Genomic DNA, 20,753 nt, shown 5'->3' with positions numbered 1-20,753 from the left:
CAGTGCCTGGCACATAGTAAGCACTTAAAGATCACAATTATTCATTATTACTAGGTGGTTATTTGCACAGGGATCAATTTTCCAGATTCTTGAAGTGTTTTGTTTTGTTGTCCGTCTCCCCCTTCTAGACTGTGAGCCCGTTGTTGGGTCTCTATGTGTTGCTGATTTGTACTTCCCAAGAGCTCTGCACACAGTAAGCGCTCAATAAATACAATTGAATGAATGAATGGTTTTTTTTTAAAGAGTGAGCATGGCCGCCCCCTCCCATCATCACCCCTTCATACACGAGCCACGACAGGATCAAAGTTCGGAGTAATGACAATAATTGTGATAATTGTTAAGCGCTTACTATGTGCCAGGCACTGTAATGGAAGGAGAGAGATCAGGGCTAGAGAGGTTGATTTGGGGATTATCCATGTAGCGATAGTAGTGAAATCCATGGGGGCAGATGAGTTCTCCAAGGGAGTGGGGGTAGATGGAGAATAGAAGGGGACTAAGAACTGAGCCTTGGGAGACTCCCATAGTTAGAGGGTGGGAGGTAGAAGAGGAGCCCGTGAAAGAGATCTGAGCAGGAGAGATAGGAAGAGCACCAGGAGATGACAATCAATCAATCAATCAATCATTCAATGGCATTTATTGAGAACTTACTGTGTGCAAAGCACGGTACTAATTCCTTGGGGAGAGTATAGTTCGACAAGGTTGGTAGACACTTTCCCTCCCCACAATGAACTTAGAGTCTGGACAACATCAGTGAAGCCAAAGTTAAATAATGTTTCTAGGGGATGAGCCCACAGCCCATTCATGATTCCTCTTGATATTTGCTGATTGACTCATGACCTTCTCTGACGGGAGCCCTCTCTCAAAACCGAGTTGGCAGTGGACATAGGAGTGTGAACACAGAGGAACGTTCTTCCTCTCAAGACTTAATTAAGAATGGGTTCAGAAGATAAACAAGAAGAAAATACGTGTTAACAAGGTGAGTTCACAGGAGAGAAGCCGGGGAGGAGAGGAGCACTGAGTTTATATTCAGCCGACACCATTTCTAGCTCTCAAATTCCATTTTTTGTGGCTTGGAAGCTACAGTCCCGGAGAAGAATCCTACGTGGGAGGAGGAAAAGGTAAGTCCTTTCTATAGAATACTGGTTTCCTACCCAGTTTAGTGGGAACAGGATCCCTAGGGTGCGGAGTTGGGGGAATCAGATTTTTTTTATGGTATTTGACAAGTGGGCCAAGCTAAACAGGTTGGACACAGTCCGTGTCCCACATGGGGCTCACAGTCCCCATCCCCATTTTACTGATGAGGTAACTGAGGCACAGAGAGATGAAGTGACTTGCCAAAGGTCACACGGCAGACAAGGGGTGGAGCAGGATTAGAACCCAGATCCTTCTGCCTTCCAGGCCTGTGTTCTATCTACTAGACCATGCTGCCTCAGTTGTTTTTATTCTCCATTTGTTCGTGGTTATTGGGATCACTGGGGTGGGTGGGGTGGGTTATGGGGAGAGATAACGTGAATTTGGGCCTGGGGAAAGGATTCAAAAGGGAAGGGAAGTGACTCCATGGGTACAGAGGGCAGCAGGATATCTCTCCCTTTATGTTTGGCTTTTATATCTTTAACTCCTTTCCTTTCCACAAATTTAATCCAGGATGGGGGCTTTTGGAAAAAACTTGGATTCCCTAAGCCGTACCTTTTAGAACAGCGTGAAGCTTTCTGTGTTCACAATGTGCCAGTCAACTGGTTCTCACGAGGGAAATGGGGGTGGAATTGAGTCATCGCTCTAGCTACAGAATGGAAAAAGAACCAGAGCGAGAGGGCATTGAATTGGGTAATGCATCGCTTTCTGTTTTGTCTTTTTTCATCAATCAATCAATCAATCAATCGTATTTATTGAGCGCTTACTATGTGCAGAGCACTGTACTAAGCGCTTGGGAAGTACAAATTGGCAACACATAGAGACAGTCCCTACCCAACAGTGGGCTCACAGTCTAAAGTTTCATCTTTTTCCTTCTTTCCCTCCCACGCATCTAGCGGTGTTTGGGGAAGTTTGATATCCCGATTCACTCTCTCCTGGTTTACTTGCAAAGGAGTGTGAAGTTGGCCGTGTTCACAGTGGGTTGATTGATCAGTTCTCACCGGGGCGAGGAGCTCTAAAGGTAAGAGAAGTCCTCTCTGGGCTCAGAGCCAGAAAAAGGCAAGAGGAGGTAGTGAGCGGGGAAAGCCATCTCTCGCCCTAATTTTGGCTTGCATTTTCCTTCTTTTCGGCTTTCACGTCTTTCTAGTGGCAGGAAGGCAGCCCTCCCCAGACCCTTTGAGGATCTGCTGGTGGAAATAGAGGGGTGGGAGACCTGCCTCTTTCTATAGCTGTCGGGGGATTGAGATAAATTGTGATTGTGATTCCCTGCCTTTTTCGATCTTAGCCACCTGACAATCAAGAGAGACCGAAGGGACGCCCAGACCTTAATCTCTCCCATCTTGGCAGTAGAGAGATTGGGACTATTTCTATGGCCGAAGACCTGAATACTATGTTCAAAGTTCAGGACCAGATGGAAATGCCGGAGGTGAAGGAGAAAGATGTCTCCCTCCGGGGAGGAGAATCCCAGCTGCCGTGGGAAGACCACGCGGAAGAGGAGGCCTGTCACCGGCGCTTCGGGCATTTTGGCGGCCAGGAGGCCTCTGAGCCCTGTGAGATTTTAGAGCACCTGGTGCGACTCTGTCATGGGTGGTCGCGGGCTGACTGGCGCACGAAGGAGCAGATTCTGGAGCGATTGGTGATGGACCGGTTCCTGGCCCTCCTGCCTTGGGAGGCCCAGGCCCGAGTTCGAGAGACACGTCTAGGTAGCGTTGAGGAAGCTGCGGCCCTCTTGGAAGATTTACCACCAGAGCCCAGGAGACGGAAGAAATGGGTGAGAACGCAGATGGTGCAGGGAACCGGGAAGCAGTGTGGCCTAGTGGATAGACAACGAGCCTGGGAGTCAGAGGACCTGGGTTCTGATCCCAGCTCGGCTGCTGGGTGACCTTGGGCCTCAGTCATCTCACCTGTAAAATGGGGATTAAGACTGTGAGCCCCATATGGGACAGTGTTTTGCACCCAATAAGGGCTCAATAAATGTGATTAATGAATTTGGGACGGACACTGCGTCCAACCTGGTTATCTTGGACCTGCCCCAGTGCTCAGAACAGTACTTGACTTGAGAAGCAGCATGGCTCAGTGGAAAGAGCACGGGATTTGGAGTCTGAGGTCATGGGTTCAAATCACAGCTCCGCCAATTGTCAGGTGTGTGACTTTGGGCAAGTCACTTAACTTCTTTGTGCCTCAGTTGCCTCATCTGTAAAAAATGGGGATTAAGACTGTGAGCCCCCCGTGGGACAAACTGATTACCTTGTAACCTCCCCAGCACTTAGAACAGTGCTTTGCACATAGTAAGCGCTTGATAAATGCCATTATTATTATTGTTATTATTACTTGACACATAGTAGATGCTTAACAAATACCATCATCAGAATGGCTTAGTGGATAGAGCACAGGCTTCAGAGTAAGAGGACCTGGGTTCTAATCCTGCCTAGGCTGCTGGGTCAGTCGATCATATCTATTGAGCACTTATGGTGTGCAGAGCACTGTTATAGGTACTTAGAAGAGTGCAGTAGAGAAGCAGCGTGGCTCTGTGGAAAAAGCACGGGCTTGGGAGTCAGAGGTCATGGGTTCTAATCCCGGCTCCCCCACATGTCTGATGTGTGACCTTGGGCAAGGCACTTAACTTCTCTGAGCCTCAGTTACTTCATCTGTAAAATGAGGATTAAGACTGTGAGCCCCTGATGAACTTGTACCCCCGCAGTGCTTAGAACAGTGCTGTGCACATAGTAAGTGCTTAACAAATGCCATCATTATTATTATTATTATTATAACAATATCAATCAATCAATCATATTTATTGAGCACTTACTGTGTGCAGAGCACTGTACTAAGCGCTTGGGAAGTACAAGTTGGCAACATATAGAGACAGTCCCTACCCAACAGTGAGCTCACAGACTAGAAGACATATTTCCTGCCCACAATGAGCTTACAGTCTAGAGGGAAAGACATTAATATGAATAAATAAATGAAGAGTCCCTCAGCCAAATGCGTAATCGACATAAATTTAATAGTCATCTTTTCACTAGGTGGGATGGAAATGTATCTTTGGGGTGGATGGGAGGGGCTGTCCGATGGAATTAAAAAACCAGCTTAACCCTGATGTTCTCCAGGTCACAGTCCATGTGTTTGGACAGAGAATCCTCCTGGAGGAGATGGCACTCTGGAAAGCGGTGTGGGAATCAGTGAGATTCGGGAGGGAATCATCGGAATTCCATCCTGAGGAGATGCTCCAGGAGGAGAGATCTCAGAGCCCTCGTCTGGAGCCAGAGGAGCAGGAGCGCTACGAAGAAGACTCCCAACCCTTAAAGGACAGAGGTAAGAAGCAGAGACTCAGTTTAATGGGCACCCCTAACTACAGCTCCCAAAATATGAGAAGCAGCGTGGGTTCAGAGGAGTCAGAAGGACGTGGGTTCTAATCCCAACTCTGCCACTTGTCTGCTGTGTGACCTAAGTCGCTTCTTGTCTCTGGGCCTCAGTTACCTCATTTGTAAATGAGGGGACATTTACATGGGGGACAGGGACTCTCGTCTATTTCGCTGCGAAGTTCTTTCCCTCGTCCTCTCCCTCCCCTCCATAGATGACAGACCCCCACTCTCTCTACCTCTAAACATTATTAAGGTTGCATCTCCAAGAGGCTGTTCCTGATTAAGTCCTCTTTTCTCTGGCTCACTCTCCCTTCTGTGTTATCTATGTACTTGGATCTGTGACCTTTGGGTATTGGATATTCTTCCTAACCCCACAGCACTTATAGACATATCTTTAAATTAAATATTATAAATTACTTATTCATTCATATTATGTCTGTCTACCCCTCTGGACTGTAAGCTCTGCAAATTCTGTTGTATTGTACTCTCCCAAGCACTTGGTACAGTGCTCTGCACATAATAACGACAATAGTATTTATTAAGCACTTAACCATGTGCCAAGCGCTGGGATAGTAAGTGCTCAATAAATACCACTGATTGACTGATTCTAAATACTACTAAGTTGTACAGTTGGGAATGAAGCAGTTTGTCTCTCCTTCTAGACTATAAACTCGTTGTGGTCAAGGAAAGTGACAATTCTGTTAATATTGTACTCTCCAAGTGCAGTGTTTTGCACTAAATTATATTTATTTAGTGCTGTGTGCAGAGCACTGTCCTAAGCGCTTGTGAAAGTACAATATAATAGAGTTGGTAGATAAGTTCCCTGCCCACGATGACTCATTTTTTTAATAATGGCATTTATTAAGCGCTTAGCACAGTGCTCTGCACACAGTAAGTGCTCAATAAATAGCAAGGATTAATTGACGAGCTTACAGTCTATAGGGGTGGCACGCAGGAAGTGCTTAATAAACACCACTGACTGATTGTTGGGTAGGGACTGTCTCTTTATGTTGCCAGCTTGTACTTCCCAAGCGCTTAGTACAGTGCTCTGCACACAGTAAGCGCTCAATCATCATCATCATCATCATCAATCGTATTTATTGAGCGCTTACTGTGTACTGTACTAAGCGCTTGGGAAGTACGAGTACATAAATATGATTGATTGATTCCAAGAATCCTGGAATAAAATGTTCACTCCTGTCTCTCTAGATGAACAAGGTAGGAGGTTCTATGAGCCCTTCTTCTTACTGACTTACCTTTTTTTCCTTCAGGAGAACGGGATGTAGATCCTGGCATCAATTACCCTCAAAGGCCTGTCGCCCAACAGGCCCAGAAAGAAGCGTTCGGAGAGGAATCCGGAGAAGAATTCCCAGAAGAGGAGACGACAGGTCCCCAGGGTGATGTTCACGAAGCCTTTGAGGGAAGACTGAAAAAGAAGAGCAGGCATCACCAGGAAATGGGCTCGGATCAAGAGATGCTACACCGACCGGAGGAATCCTGGGGACAGATCCGGGACGAGGCAGCCTTCTGGCAACAGGCAGCTCCAAGGGGCCGGAATTCCTTTATCTGCTCCGACTGCGGGAAAAGGTTCAACAAGTACTCGAAGCTGAAAATCCATCGGAGGGCTCACACGGGAGAGAAGCCATACATCTGCCATGTGTGTGGGAGGGGATTCAGTCAGACTTCCAACCTGAATAGACACCAGAGGGTCCACACGGGGGAGAAGCCCTATAAATGTCCCACCTGTGGCAAAGGATTCAGCCAGAGCTCACACATTTATAAACACGAGAGGATCCACTTCAGAGAGGACTCGGTTAAGAGAGAAATGTGCTGAGGCAGAGTTAGAGTGCTGAGTTGGGACCGCCTAGAAGAGGCACCCACAGATTTTTATTAGGATCTTAGAACTGCAAAATAAAATACATAAAATGAATGATATCATCCAACTTTTTTTCAACTAAAAAAGCAACTTTTACCTAGGAATCATTTTGATTTTGGCAGCTGCTGTGTGTGAAATTCGCGCGCTCTTTGAAGGCAGGGATGTTGTCTACCAACTGTCTCACTGGCCTGTGAATCGGAAGGACCTGGGTTCTAATCCCAGCTCCGTCACTGCTCCGTTGTGTGACCTTGGGCAAGTCACTTCACTTCTCTTTGCCTCAGTTACCTCATCTGTAAAATGGAGATTGAGATTGTGAGCCCCATGTGGGACAGGGACTGCGTCCAACCCTATTGGTTTGTATCTACCCCGGCTCTTAGTATAGCGCTTGGCACAGACCAAGTGCTTAACAAATACAATTATTGTTTATTGAGGACTTACGGTGTGCAGAGTACATAACGAGTTGATAGTCTGGAGGAGAGACACTCACTGGTGGGGAGGAGAGGACAAATGCCCGCCCTATTTAGAGATTGGAAGCGCCGTATGAGTGAGGAAAAGTGTTTTAAACGATTTTTGTGTAATTGCATATTCACAATCATGCTAATAAAGATTCACATCCAGTGATTTATGTGGTTTAGTTATTCCTCCCAGCCTGGGCTTGGGAGTCAGAGGTCATGGGTTCTAATCACAGCTCCACCACTTATCAGCAGTGTGATCTTGGGCCAGTTACTTCATTTCTCTTTGCCTCAGTTGCCTCATCTGTAAAATGGGGATTAAGGCTCTGAGCTCCACGTGGGACAACCTGATTTCCTTGTATCTACCTCAGTGCTTAGAACAGTGCTTGGCACATAATAAGCGCTTAACAAATACTATAATTATTATTAGTATTATTATATTGATTATCCTTTTCATCATCAACATCATCATCAACGTATTTATTGAGCACTTACTGTGTGCAGAGCACTGTACTAAACGCTTGGGAAGTACAAGTCGGCAACATATAGACCCAGTCCCTACCCAACAGTGGACTCACAGTCTAAAACTGTTCGTAAAACTTTTACGAACCATCAACAATAAAATGTATTCATGAAGAAGTAGCATTGATCTGGGTTCTGATCCCGGCTCCTCCATTTGTCTGTTGTATGACCTTGTATGACTTTACTTCTCTGTGCCTCAGCTATCACATCTGTAAAATGCGGATTAAGACTGAGCTCTATGTGGGACAGGGACTGTGCCCAACTCGATTATCTTGGATCTACCCCAGCACTTAGTACACTGCCTGGCATATAGTCAACACGTAACAAATACCATTAAAAACCCTGCCACTTCAGCACTTCCGTACCTCCTCTGTGAAAGTGTGAACACACAAAGAGGAGAGGAGAGGATCGGGTGGAAAAGAGGGACATGGAGAAACTTAGAAGAAAATTTCTCAGCGGAAAGAAAGAAAGCACAGGGGGGAGGAAATACAGAATGGATAGGAAGTCTCAAGAGGAGAAATACTAAAAGATCATGAATCATGCGTGCGTGATTCTCATGCTCTCTCTCTTTTTCTCTCTCCCTGAAGGGTGCAGTTTGAATCTTGCGTAAACAACTTGTTAAATTTAATGCCCTTCGGCATATGTCGCTCCCTGTGATCCTAACCAGCGAAGACCAAATACTGACACACCCAGAGGGGCCCCAGGCGAGACACCTTCTAAGAACAGAACACAAAGGAGCTGCAATCCCCATTGTACAGATGAGGTACTTGAGGCACCGAGAAATTAAGTGACTTGTCCAAAATCACACAGCTGACACGTGGCAGAGCCGGGATTAGAAGCCACGACCTCCGACTCCCAAACTCGAGTTTGTGTGTGTGTGTATTATATATTTGTACATAAAACAAAAACTACAAAATAACTTGTGTCAACTCCAGCGCTTAGAATAGTTCCTGACACAAAGTAATAATAATCATAATAATGTTGGTATTTGTTAAGCGTTTACTATGTGCAAAGCACTGTTCTAAGCGCTGGGGGGACCACAAGGAGATGAGGTTGTCCCATGTGGGGCTCACAGTCTTAATCCCCATTTTACAGATGAGGGAACTGAGGCACCGAGAAGTGAAGTGACGTGCCCAAGGTCACACAGCAGACATGTGGGGGAGGCGGGATTCGAACCCATGACCTCTAAGCCACGCACGGGCCTGGACTTCAGAGATTATGGGTTCTGGGACCTTGGGCAAGTGACTTTATTTCTCGGTGCCTCAGTTACCTCATCTGTAAAGTGGGGATTGAGACTGTGAGCCCCACATGGGACAGGGACTGTGTCCAACCCGATTTTCTTGTATCCACCGCGGTGCTTAGTACGGTACCTGGCGCATCGTAAACGCTTAACAAATACCACAAGAAGGTAAGAAGGAAGCAAAAAGTTTAATTACAGTTTCCAAAATCCATCTCACCAGAATAAGGGGCCACCCTTCATGGTGTGAAGAGAATAATAATGATGGTATTTATTAAGTACTAATTATTTGTCATCATCATCATCAATCGTATTTATTGAGCGCTTACTATGTGCAGAGCACTGTACTAAGCGCTTGGGAAGTACAAATTGGCAACATCCAGGGCCGGGGTAGAGACAAACTAATCAAACTAGATAAAAACTAGGAGCAGCGCGGGCCTGGAAGTCCTCTAATCTCTGCTCGAACCTCTTTTCTGCTGTGTGACCTTGGGCAACTCACTTCACTTCTCTGGGCCTCAGTTCAGTAAACGGGGATTACAGAGTGCGAGTCCCCTTTTAGACTGTGAGCCCACTGTTGGCTAGGGACTATCTCTATGTGTTGCCAACTTGTACTTCCCAAGCGCTTAGTACAGTGCTCTGCACACAGTAAGCGCTCAATAAATACGATTGATTGATTGATTGAATGAACTGTAAAATGGGAATTGAGACTGTGAGCCCCGTGTGGGACAAGGGGTTGTGTCCCTCCTGATTAGAGAAGCAGCGTGGCTCAGTGGAAAGAGCCCGGGCTTGGGAGTCGGAGGGCATGAGTTCTAATCCCGGCTCCGCCACTTGTCAGCTGTGTGACTTTGGGCAAGTCACTTCACTTCTCTGTGCCTCAGTTCCCTCATCTGTAAAATGGGGATGAAGACTGGGAGCCCCACGTGGGACAACCTGATTACCTTGTATCCCCCCCAGTGCTTAGGACAGTGCTTTGCACATAGTAAGCGCTTAACAAATACCATCACTAGTATTATTATTACTATTATTTTATGGGACAAGGGGTTGTGCCCCACCTGATTATCTTGTATCTCTATCAATCAATCGTATTTATTGAGCGCTTACTGTGTGCAGAGCACTGTACTAAGCGCTTGGGAAGTAGAAGTCGGCAACATATAGAGACGGTCCCTACCCAACAGCGGGCTCACAGTCTAGAAGGGGGAGACAGAGAACAAGACAAAACATATTAACAAAATAAAATAAATAGAATAGATATGTACAAGCAAAATAAATAAATAAATAGAGTAATAAATACGTACAAACATATATACATATATACGGGTGAACTCGTTGCAGGCAGGGGTAGTCACTGCTTATTGTTGCATTGTCCATTCCCAAGAGCTTAGTACAGTGTTTTGCATGTAGTAAGCGCTTAATAATATTATTATTAATAATGGCATTTGTTAAGCACTTACTATGTGCCAAACACTGTTCTAAGCGCTGGGGAAGATTAAGGGAAGCAGCATGGCTCAGTGGAAAGAGCACGGGCTTGGGAGTCAGAGGTCATGGGTTCAAGTCCCAGCTCTGCCACTTGTCAGCTGCGTGACTTCGAACAAGTCACTTAACTTCTTTGGGCCTCAGTTATCTCTAAAATGGGGATTAAGACTGTCCCCCGTGGGACAAACTGATCACCTTGTAACCTCCCCAGCTCTTAGAACAGTGCTTTGCACATAGTAAACGCTTAACAAATGCCATAATTATTATTATCAAAATGTGGATTAAGACTGTGAGCCCCCCATGGGACAACCTGATCACCTTGTAACCGCCCCGGCGCTTAGAACAGCGCTTTGCACATAGTAAGCGCTTAATGCCATTATTATTATTATACAAGGTGATCAGGTTGTCCCACGTGGGGCTCATCTGTAAATCAATAAACACGATTGAAGGAGTGAATATCTTAGCAAAAATAAGTGAAATCAAAAAGTGGGTGGGGGGGCGCTTAATAAATGTCATTATTATTATTATACAAGGTGATCAGGTTGTCCCACGTGGGGCTCATCTGTAAATCAGTAAACACTATTTAAGGAGTGAATATCTTGGCAAAAATAAGTGAAATCAAAAAGTGGGTGGGGGGGCACTTAATAAATGTCATTATTATTATTATACAAGGTGATCAGGTTGTATAACCTGGGGTTCCCAGTCTTCATCCCCATTTTACAGATGAGGGAACTAAGGCCCACAGAAGTGAAGTGACTTGCCCAAAGTCACAAAATAAACACTATTGAATGAGTGAATATCTCAGGCCCAGAGAAGTGAAGTGACTTGCCCAAAGTCACAAAATAAACACGATTGAATGAGTGAATATCTCAGGCCCAGAGAAGTGAAGTGACTTGCCTGAAGTCACAAAATAAGCACGATTGAATGAGTGAATATCTCAGGCCCAGAGAAGTGAAGTGACTTGCCCATAGTGAAAAAATAAACACGATTGAATGAGTGAATATCTCAGGCCCAGAGAAGTGAAGTGACTTGCCCATAGTGAAAAAATAAACACGATTGAATGAGTGAATATCTCAGGCCCAGAGAAGTGAAGTGACTTGCCCAAAGTTACAAAATAAACACGATTGAATGAGTGAATATCTTAGGCCCAGAGAAGTGAAGGGACTTGCCCAAAGTCACAAAATAAACACGATTGAATGAGTGAATATCTCAGGCCCAGAGAAGTGAAGTGACTTGCCCATAGTGAAAAAATAAACACGATTGAATGAGTGAATATCTCAGGCCCAGAGAAGTGAAGTGACTTGCCCAAAGTTACAAAATAAACACGATTGAATGAGTGAATATCTTAGGCCCAGAGAAGTGAAGGGACTTGCCCAAAGTCACAAAATAAACACGATTGAATGAGTGAATATCTTAGGCCCAGAGAAGTGAAGTGACTTGCCCATAGTGAAAAAATAAACACGATTGAATGAGTGAATATCTCAGGCCCAGAGAAGTGAAGTGATTGCCCAAAGTCATAAAATAAACACGATTGAATGAATGAATATCTCAGGCCCAGAGAAGTGAAGTGACTTGCCCGAAGTCACAAAATAAACACGATTGAATGAGTGAATATCTCAGGCCCAGAGAAGTGAAGTGACTTGCCCATAGTGAAAAAATAAACACGATTGAATGAGTGAATCTCTTAGGCCCAGAGAAGTGAAGTGACTTGCCCAAAGTCACAAAATAAACACGATTGAATGAGTGAATATCTCAGGCCCAGAGAAGGAAGTGAGTTGCCCAAAGTCACAAAATAAACACGATTGAATGAGTGAATATCTCAGGCCCAGAGAAGTGAAGGGACTTGCCCACAGTCACAAAATAAACACGATTGAATGAATGAATATCTCAGGCCCAGAGAAGTGAAGTGACTTGCCCACAGTCACAAAATAAACACGATTGAATGAGTGAATATCTCAGGCCCAGAGAAGTGAAGGGATTTGCCCATAGTGAAAAAATAAACATGATTGAATGAGTGAATATCTCAGGCCCAGAGAAGTGAAGTGACTTGCCCAAAGTCACAAAATAAACACGATTGAATGAGTGAATATCTCAGGCCCAGAGAAATGAAGTGACTTGCTCAAAGTCACAAAATAAACACGATTGAATGAGTGAATATCTTAGGCCCAGAGAAGTGAAGTGACTTGCCCATAGTGAAAAAATAAACACGATTGAATGAGTGAATATCTCAGGCCCAGAGAAGTGAAGTGATTGCCCATAGTCAAAAAATAAACACGATTGAATGAGTGAATATCTCAGGCCCAGAGAAGTGAAGTGACTTGCCCACAGTCACAAAATAAACACGATTGTGAATATCTTAGCAAAGCCATGGGGGAGGGGGGGGCACATTGTCCCCATGCCAGTGTCGTCACAGAGAGGGAGGCCCCTGAGGTAAGGGTCAGCCCGTCGCCATTCCGCGGGCGACCGTGGCGCGCGCCGCCCCACCCCGCGCGTGCGCACACGGCCGTCTTTCCCGAGGGGGCCCCTCAGCCGCGCGGCAGGGGCCGGCCGAAGCGCGCGCGAAAGGGAATCCGCCAATCAGCGACGTCCTGCGCGCGCGCGCCGCCGGGCTCGCGGGCCCGCCATCTCCATAGCAACGAGGCGCGCGCCGGGCCGTTGCTCCGCCTTCGGGTGTTCGGCGCGAAGTTCCCCGAAAGCGTCGCCTGAGGGGGAGCGTCGAGCGGCCTCCTCGGGCCTGCCTCCTCACCGAGGCCCGGTGGTCGTGGGGACCCCGGAAAATCCACGTGGGGGGCAGGAAGCCATGGAGGTGCGAAGAACCTGGGTTGGGAAGTAGCCTGGATTTATGACCAGGGCCCGGGCTTGGGATTCAGAGGTCGTGGGTTCTAATCCCGACCCCGCCACTTGTCAACTGGGTGACTTTGGTCAAGTCACTTCGCTTCCCCGTGTCTCAGTTCCCTCATCTGTCAAATGGGGATTAGTGATAATAATACCTGTGCCTCAGTTCCCTCATCTGTCAAATGGGGATTAGTAATAATACTATGTGTGCCTCAGTTCCCTCATCTGTCAAATGGCGATTAGTAATAATACTATGTGTGCCTCAGTTCCCTCATCTGTCAAATGGGGATTAGTAATAATACTATGTGTGCCTCAGTTCCCTCATCTGTCAAATGGGGATTAGTAATAATACTATGTGTGCCTCAGTTCCTTCATCTGTCAAATGGGGATTAGTAATAATACTATGTGTGCCTCAGTTCCCTCATCTGTCAAATGGGGATTAGTGATAATAATACCTGTGCCTCAGTTCCCTTAACTGTCAAATGGGGATTAGTAATAATACTATGTGTGCCTAAATTCCCTCATCTGTTAAATGGGGATTAGTGATAGTAATACCTGTGCCTCAGTTCCCTCATCTGTCAAATGGGGATTAATAATAATCATAATACCTGTGCCTCAGTTCCCTCATCTGTCAAATGGGGATTAGTAATAATACTACGTGTGTCTCAGTTCCCTCATCTGTCAAATGGGGATTAGTGATAGTAATACCTGTGCCTCAGTTCCCTCATCTGTCAAATGGGGATTAGTAGTAATACTACCTGTGCCTCAGTTCCCTCATCTGTCAAATGGGGATTAGTGATAATAATACCTGTGCCTCAGTTCCCTCATCTGTCAAATGGGGATTAGTGATAATACCTGTGCCTCAGTTCCCTCAACTGTCAAATGGGGGTTAGTAATAATACTATGTGTGTCTAAATTCCCTCATCTGTCAAATGGTGATTAGTGATAGTAATACCTGTGCCTCAGTTCCCTCATCTGTCAAATGGGGATTAATGATAATAATAATACCTGTGCCTCAGTTCCCTCATTTGTCAAATGGGGATTAGTAATAATACTATGTGTGCCTCAGTTCCCTCATCTGTCAAATGGGGGTTAGTAGTAATAATAATACCAGTGCCTCAGTTCCCTCATCTATCAAATGGGGATTAGTGCTAGTAATACCTGTGCCTCAGTTCCCTCATCTGTCAAATGGGGATTAATAATAATAATAATAATAATGTTGGTATTAAGCGCTTACTATGTGCCAATAATAATAATAGTAATGTTGGTATTTGTTAAGCACTCCAGCACTTAGAACAGTGCTTTGCACATAGTAAGTGCCTAACAAATGCCATCATTATTATTATGTGCCAAACACTGCTCTAAGTGCTGGGGGAGATATAAGGTCATCAGGTTGTCCCACATGGGGCTCTCAGTCTTCATCCCTATTTTAATAATAATGCTGGTATTTGTTAGAAGGTTACTATGTGCCAAACACTGCTCTAAGCGCTGGGGGAGATACAAGGTCATCAGGTTGTCCCACGTGGGGCTCTCAGTCTTCATCCCCATTTTAATAATAATGCTGGTATTTGTTAAGCGCTTACTATGTGCCAAACACTGTTCTAAGCACTGGGGGAGATACAAGTTGATGAGGTTGTCCCACGTGGGGCTCTCGGTCTTCATCTCCATTTTACAGATGAGGTAACTGAGGCACAGAGAAGATAATAATAATAATGCTGGTATTTGTTAATGCTCTTACTATGTATGTGCCAAGCACTGTTCTAAGCGCTGGGGTAGATACAAGGTAATCAGGTTGTCCCACGTGGGGCTCACAGTCGTCATCCCCATTTTACAGGTGAGGTAACTGAGGCACAGAGAAGTTAAGTAACTTGCCCAAAATTGCACAGCCGGCAAGCGGCAGAGCTGGGATTCGAACCCACGATCTCTGACTCCCAAGCCTGGGGTCTTTACACTAAGCCACACTACTATAGCAAACGTATTCCCTGCCTGCAATGAATTTACAGTCTAGAGTCTAGTAAAGAAATTTCTTTAGTCCTATTGTTCCCACTTGTGTTTTGTGAGGAGCGCACCAAGATCCAGAGATAAGTTCAGTCATTCGTTTATTCAGTCATATTTATTGAGCATTTACTGTGTGCAGATTACTGTACTAAATGCTTGGGAGAGTACAATAAAACAATAAACTGACACATTCCCTGCCAACACTGAGTTTACAGTCTAGAGGCGGGGCATGGTGGGATGGAGGACGGGGGAATGACAGACATAAAAATAAATAAGTGACAGATATGTACATAAGTGTTGTGGAGCTCGGAGTGGGAGAAGAGGAAAAGGGAGGTTTAGCCAGGGAAGGCCTTGTGGTAAAACCCAAGATTAATGCCAAAGCAAGTCCATCAAAACTGTATTTTTCTGTTTCTATGGATTTAATTGCTACGGGCTGACTTGTTTTTCTGACGTGTTATTGAAGGTCGACTCTATTGTAAACTCTAAGCTGATGGAAAATGGAGAGTAAATTCCAAGTTGTTATAACCCAGGGTGAAATGCTTGGGGACAATACAAGACTGAATTCAAACCCAAATCCATCAATTCTTTGGTCTGTGATCTAAGAAAATTGCACTTCTTTAGACTCTCCAAGTTAGCATCGGAGGCTTCTGCTGCCTACATTCCAGCCACCCCTTTCCCTTTTTAATTTCCCCAACTCTATAGTTCCTTCTGTTAACACCTAATAATAATAATAATGATTATGGTATTTGTTAAGCGCTTACTATGTGTCAAATATTGTTCTAAGTGCTGGGCCAGACACAAATTAATCTCTGACCCTCATGAGGTTCATTGTTTAAGTCCGAGGGAGAACAGATGTTGAATCCCCATTTTACAGTTGAGGAAACTGAGGCCCAGAGAAGTGAAGTGGGAATAAAATACTAATTATAAGTGGATTTTAACAAGCAAGGGGGGAATGTTCACAAGACAGAGGGAAGAGCAAAGTTCTCCAAGAGTATGTAAATCTGACTCAGCAGGCTGAAGATTTAGGCCATAAGCTCACTGTGGGCAGGAAATGAGTCTGCCAACTCTGTTGTATTGTACTCTCCCAAACGCTTAGTACAATGCCCTGCTCTGCGTTCCTTCCTCTCCCCCTTCTCCCCCTCCCTATCCCCCCTGCCTTACCTCCTTCCCCTCCCCACAGCACCTTTATATATGTATATATGTTTGTACATATTTATTACTCTATTTATTTTATTTGTACTTATTTATTCTATTTTATTTTGTTAATATGTTTTGTTTTGTTGTCTGTCTCCCCCTTTTAGACTGTGAGCCCACTGTTGGGTAGGGACTGTCTCTATATGTTGCCAATTTGTACTTCCCAAGCGCTTAGTACAGTGCTCTGCACATAGTAAGCGCTCAATAAATACGATTGATGATGCTGATGTTGCCAACTTGGACTTCCCAAGCGCTTAGTACAGTGATCTGCACACAGTAAGCCCTCAATAAATACAATTCAATGAATGAATGAATGAATCCACTGAGCGTTCAGTAAATATAACTGATGGATTGATTTGGATCTCTGAGATCCCCACGTGGCTTGGAGTTCAGATCTGGAGCGTTAAATTCCGAAGGTAACTGTTAGATTTGAGATAATAAACTGGTTTTCCTTTCAGGGAAGCATTGATTTCATAACATCATTTTCCAGAAGCAGGGAATTTGACTTTCAGCAGGATCTCTGGGCAGGTGAAGAATTGAGAATCTAAGCTGTACCCTAAGGGAGAGTACCTGCTTCAGAGGCATTAATGGTAAGGTTGCTTCCAGATTATTTGACTTTTCCTCCCCTTCAAAGGAACACTGGCTCCCAAGAAATATCTCCTGTGTCTCTGTCTCTGAGAATCTGAGCCCGAGGGAGCAAATCGGAGAGTGCGGTGTGGGCTGATTTCAGTGAGGAATTTTTGGGATTGGAGATTCTTAGTAGGGGAGGAGAGAGTGGTAATTAATCTTTCAATCAATGATATTTATTGAGCATGTAATAATAATAATGATGGGATTTATTAAGCGCTTACTATGTGCAAAGCACTGTTCTAAGCTCTGGGGGGGATACAAGGTGATCAGGTTGTCCCATGTGGGGCTCACAGTCTTATCCCCATTTTACAGATGAGGTAACTGAGGATCAGAGGAGTAAAGTGACTTGCCCAAGGTCACACAGCAGACATGTGGTGGAGCCGGGATTCGAACCCATGACCTCTGACTCCAAAGCCCGTGCTCTTTCCACTGAGCCACGCTGCTTCCCTTATACTATTTGCCGAGCACTGTACTAAATTTTGGGGAGAGTATAATACAACAGAATTGTATTGTATAATACAATATATATAACAGAATAATATAACAGAATTGTATAATAGCACAGAATTTGCCAACACATTCCCTGCCCAGTGAACTCTGGACTTGGAATTTTACTACAATCAGTGATATTTATTAAGTGCTTATTATGTGCAGAGCACTAAACTAATAATAATAATAATAATAATGATGACATTTATTAAGCGCTTACTATGTGCAAAGCACTGTTCTGAGCGCTGGGGGGATACAAGGTAATCAGGTTGTCCCACGGGGGGCTCACAGTCTTAATCCCCGTTTTACAGATGAGGTAAGCACTTGATAGAGTATAATACAACAGAATAGGTAGTCATGTACCCTACCTATATTCATTCAATCATATTTATTGAGCGCTTACTGTGCAGAGCACTGTTGTAAGCACTTGGGAAGTACAAGTCGGCAGCAGAGATAATCCCTACCCAACAATGGGCTCACAGTCTAGAAGGAGGGAGACAGACAACGAACCAAAACAAGTAGACAGGCATCAATAGCATCAAAATAGATAAATAGAATTATAGATATATACACATCATTAATAAAATAAATAGAATAATAAATATGTTCAAATATACACAAGTGCTGTGGGGTGGGAGGGTAGAGCAGAAGGAGGGAAGCAGAACAGAGAAGCAGCGTGGCTCAGTGGAAAGAGCACGGGCTTTGGAGTCAGAGGTCAGGGGTTCAAGTCCCGGCTCCACCAGTTGTCAGCTGGGTGACTTGGGGCAAGTCACTTAACTTCTCTGGGCCTCAGTTACCTCATCTGTAAAATGGGGATTAAGACTGTGAGCCCACCCTGGGACAACCTGATCACCTTGTAACCTCCCTAGCGCTTAGAACAGTGCTTTGCACATAGTAAGCACTTAATAAATGCCATCATTATCCAACTTGTACTTCCCAAGCGTGTAGTACAGTGCTCTGCACACAGTAAGCATTCAATAAATATGAGTGAATGAATGAATGAGGGAGTAGGGGTGATGGGGAGGGGAGGAGGAGCAGAGGAAAAGGGGGGCTCAGTCTGGGAAGGCCTTCTGGAGGAGGTGAGCTTTCTTAAGCTTACAGTCTAGAGAATAGATAGGCATTAATATAAATGAATAATTTAGGGGTATATAAATAGTTCGTTGTGGACAGGTAACATTTATATCATCTCTGTTTTACTCTCCCAAGTGCTTAGTATAGTGCTCTGCACACAGTAAGTGTTCAATAAATACCATTGATTGATGAATTGATTGGTTGATTTCAGCATGATAGAAGTGGTAGACATCTTCCAGGCCCATGCTCTATCGACTAGGTCCAGGCTGCTTCTCTAAGGAGTTCGTTCTTCTTTCTGTTTCTTCCAAGAGCCATGGCCCGCAGTCTCCAGAATGAGGTGTACTGTGCCATCTGCCTGGATTACAGCGCTAGCCACGTGTCCATCGAGTGTGGGCACAAATTCTGCGGCTCCTGCATCTTCCGGTGGGCCAGCAGAAGCTCAGAGACGAGTTACTGCTGTCCTCAGTGCAGGGGAATCTCTGAGAAGAGGTATCTCATGGTCCAAATTCTAGGAGTGGGGAGAAACCACAGGCTACAGAGATCCACAGGTAAGCGAAATCTGCTTGAAATACCAAGGCCCCAGTCGATCAATCAGTGGCATTTATTGAGCGCTCACCCCGTGCAGAACACTGTACTAAGTGCGCGGGAGAGTACAATACAATCAGCAGACATTTGCCCTGCCCTTAACAAGATGGGAGAAGCTGAATTTCTAGCCCTCCCTCTGTGGCAGAGGAAAAGACTTTGGAAGTATATCATCACCCAAGTTAGCTCTTCATTGAATGAATGAATGAATGAATGAATGAATGAATGAATAGGTTCTTCCAGGAAAGCTTGGCGGACCTGATTAACTTGTATCTACCCCAGCATTTAGTACAGTGCTTGGCACATACATTCATCATCATCATCATCAATCGTACTCATTCAATTGTACTTATTGAGCACTTACTGTGTGCAGAGCACTGTACTAAGCACTTGGGAAGTACAAGTTGGCAACATATAGAGACGGCCCCTACCCAACAGCGGGCTCACAGTCTCCAAGGGGGAGACAGACAACAAAACAAAACATATATCTATTCTATTTATTCTATTTATTTTATTTTGTTAGTATGTTTGGTTTTGTTCTCTGTCTCCCCCTTTTAGACTGTGAGCCCACTGTTGGGTAGGGACTGTCTCTATATGTTGCCAATTTGTACTTCCCAAGCGCTTAGTACAGTGCTCTGCTCATAGTAAGCGCTCAATAAATACGATTGATGATGATATTAACAAAATAAAATAAATAGAATAGTTAGCTCTTGACAAGTGCCACAGTTATTATTAAGGGATCTCTTCCTCAAGAATACCCTCTCCTGTAACAGCAACTGGAGAGTTTAGCAGTTTGGGATGGAACTGTGGGGAAAAGAGTTAAACTTTGGAGAAGAGGAATCATCATCATCAATCGTATTTATTGAGCGCTTACTGTGTGCAGAGCACTGTACTAAGCGCTTGGGAAGTACAAATTGGCAACATATAGAGACAGTCCCTGCCCAACAGTGGGCTCACAGTCTAAAAGAGGAATGGACTGGGTTGCGGCCTGGCTGGGTTTAGGAAACTCCAGGGGTCGTGATTAGTGATTCCAGGAGTCGTGATTCGTGTTCCCAGGGAGGGTTGGGAAGGAGAAACAAAGGATGGACGTGAGAGCAAAAGAGGAAAGGCTCATGATCGAATCGGGCTCTCTGGAATGTATGTCTCGGCCCCTTCTCTCCCCTACAGATTCCTCACCGAGGAGCAGGAAACGCCGCCGTACTTACGGAGCCTTGGCTGCCTCTCAGCCTGGTACCCTAGCGGGTCCCGTGTCCGCCCTACGGCCTGGCCCGGGGCTCGCCCCGTCCGGCCCAATGCCATCCGACCGAGCAACCGCCATGCCCGAGTGCCCGAGTGAGCTCTGCCTCGCGGGGCCGCTACATGAGGTGAAGGCCGACTTGACAGACATGTTGTACTGGCTCATCATCAAGCTTGAGCTATTCATGGAGATTGCCTTGGGCATATGGCAGCCTTCTCCGTGACGATTCCACGTTTCGTTAATCACACCCCGGGCGCTGACCTGCACCTTTCTTTCAGTAAAAACTAGTTTTGTTGTCACTTCGTCTTAATGATAATAATTGCATTTGTGAAACGCTCACTCTGTGCCAAGCGCCGTTCTGATACAAGCTATTCCGGTTAGACACAATCCCTGTCCCACATCATCATCAGTCGTATTTATTGAGCGCTTACTATGTGCAGAGCACTGTACTAGGCGCTTGGGAAGTACAAATTGGCAACATATAGAGACAGTCCCTACCCAACAGTGGGCTCACAGTCTAAAAGATAATAATAATAATAATAATGATGGCATTTATTAAGCGCTTACTATGTGCAAAGCACTGTTCTAAGTGCTGGGGAGGTTACAAGGTGATCGGGTTGTCCCACAGGGGGGCTCACAGTCTTCATCTCCATTTTACAGA

At 45.1% G+C, this 20,753-nt stretch overlaps 2 protein-coding genes across 3 annotated transcripts; both read left to right on the top strand.

Annotated features, from left to right (window-relative positions):
- The first annotated feature begins 2,500 nt into the window (after nt 1-2,500).
- LOC119932895 (zinc finger protein 24-like) lies at nt 2,501-6,330 on the top strand. The gene is made up of 3 exons (XM_038752022.1): nt 2,501-2,902; nt 4,242-4,446; nt 5,768-6,330. The coding sequence occupies exons 1-3, from the start codon at nt 2,501-2,503 to the stop codon at nt 6,328-6,330; spliced, it is 1,170 nt and encodes a 389-aa protein (XP_038607950.1).
- Nucleotides 6,331-12,591: 6,261 nt separating this feature from the next.
- On the top strand, nt 12,592-20,391 carry LOC119933311 (tripartite motif-containing protein 64-like). Of its 2 annotated transcripts, none has more exons than XM_038752762.1 (4): nt 12,592-12,862; nt 16,574-16,673; nt 18,583-18,821; nt 20,023-20,391. In XM_038752762.1, exons 3-4 carry the CDS (start codon nt 18,587-18,589, stop codon nt 20,313-20,315), a joined length of 528 nt encoding a protein of 175 aa, XP_038608690.1. In that variant the 5' UTR covers nt 12,592-12,862; nt 16,574-16,673; nt 18,583-18,586; the 3' UTR covers nt 20,316-20,391. The 2 variants fall into 2 exon arrangements, with proteins under 2 accessions (XP_038608690.1, XP_038608689.1); XM_038752761.1 differs by having other exon boundaries at nt 16,542-16,673.
- The last annotated feature ends 362 nt before the right edge of the window (nt 20,392-20,753 follow it).

Source organism: Tachyglossus aculeatus, chromosome 10 (genome assembly GCF_015852505.1).
Source record: "Tachyglossus aculeatus isolate mTacAcu1 chromosome 10, mTacAcu1.pri, whole genome shotgun sequence".
NCBI classification, from domain to species: domain Eukaryota; kingdom Metazoa; phylum Chordata; class Mammalia; order Monotremata; family Tachyglossidae; genus Tachyglossus; species Tachyglossus aculeatus.
Note: the sequence above shows the minus strand (reverse complement) of the source record. Positions and strands in the feature narration are given on the sequence as shown.

Bases quoted from the DNA above. Each gene is read 5' to 3' on its own strand.
- LOC119933311 (XM_038752762.1), top strand. From the start codon at position 18,587: ATGGCCCGCAGTCTCCAGAATGAGGTGTACTGTGCCATCTGCCTGGAT. The intron at 18,822-20,022 runs GTAAGCGAAATC...TCTCCCCTACAG, and splicing joins CAGGCTACAGAGATCCACAG to ATTCCTCACCGAGGAGCAGG.
- LOC119932895 (XM_038752022.1), top strand. From the start codon at position 2,501: ATGGCCGAAGACCTGAATACTATGTTCAAAGTTCAGGACCAGATGGAA. The intron at 2,903-4,241 runs GTGAGAACGCAG...GATGTTCTCCAG, and splicing joins CCAGGAGACGGAAGAAATGG to GTCACAGTCCATGTGTTTGG. The intron at 4,447-5,767 runs GTAAGAAGCAGA...TTTTTCCTTCAG, and splicing joins CCAACCCTTAAAGGACAGAG to GAGAACGGGATGTAGATCCT.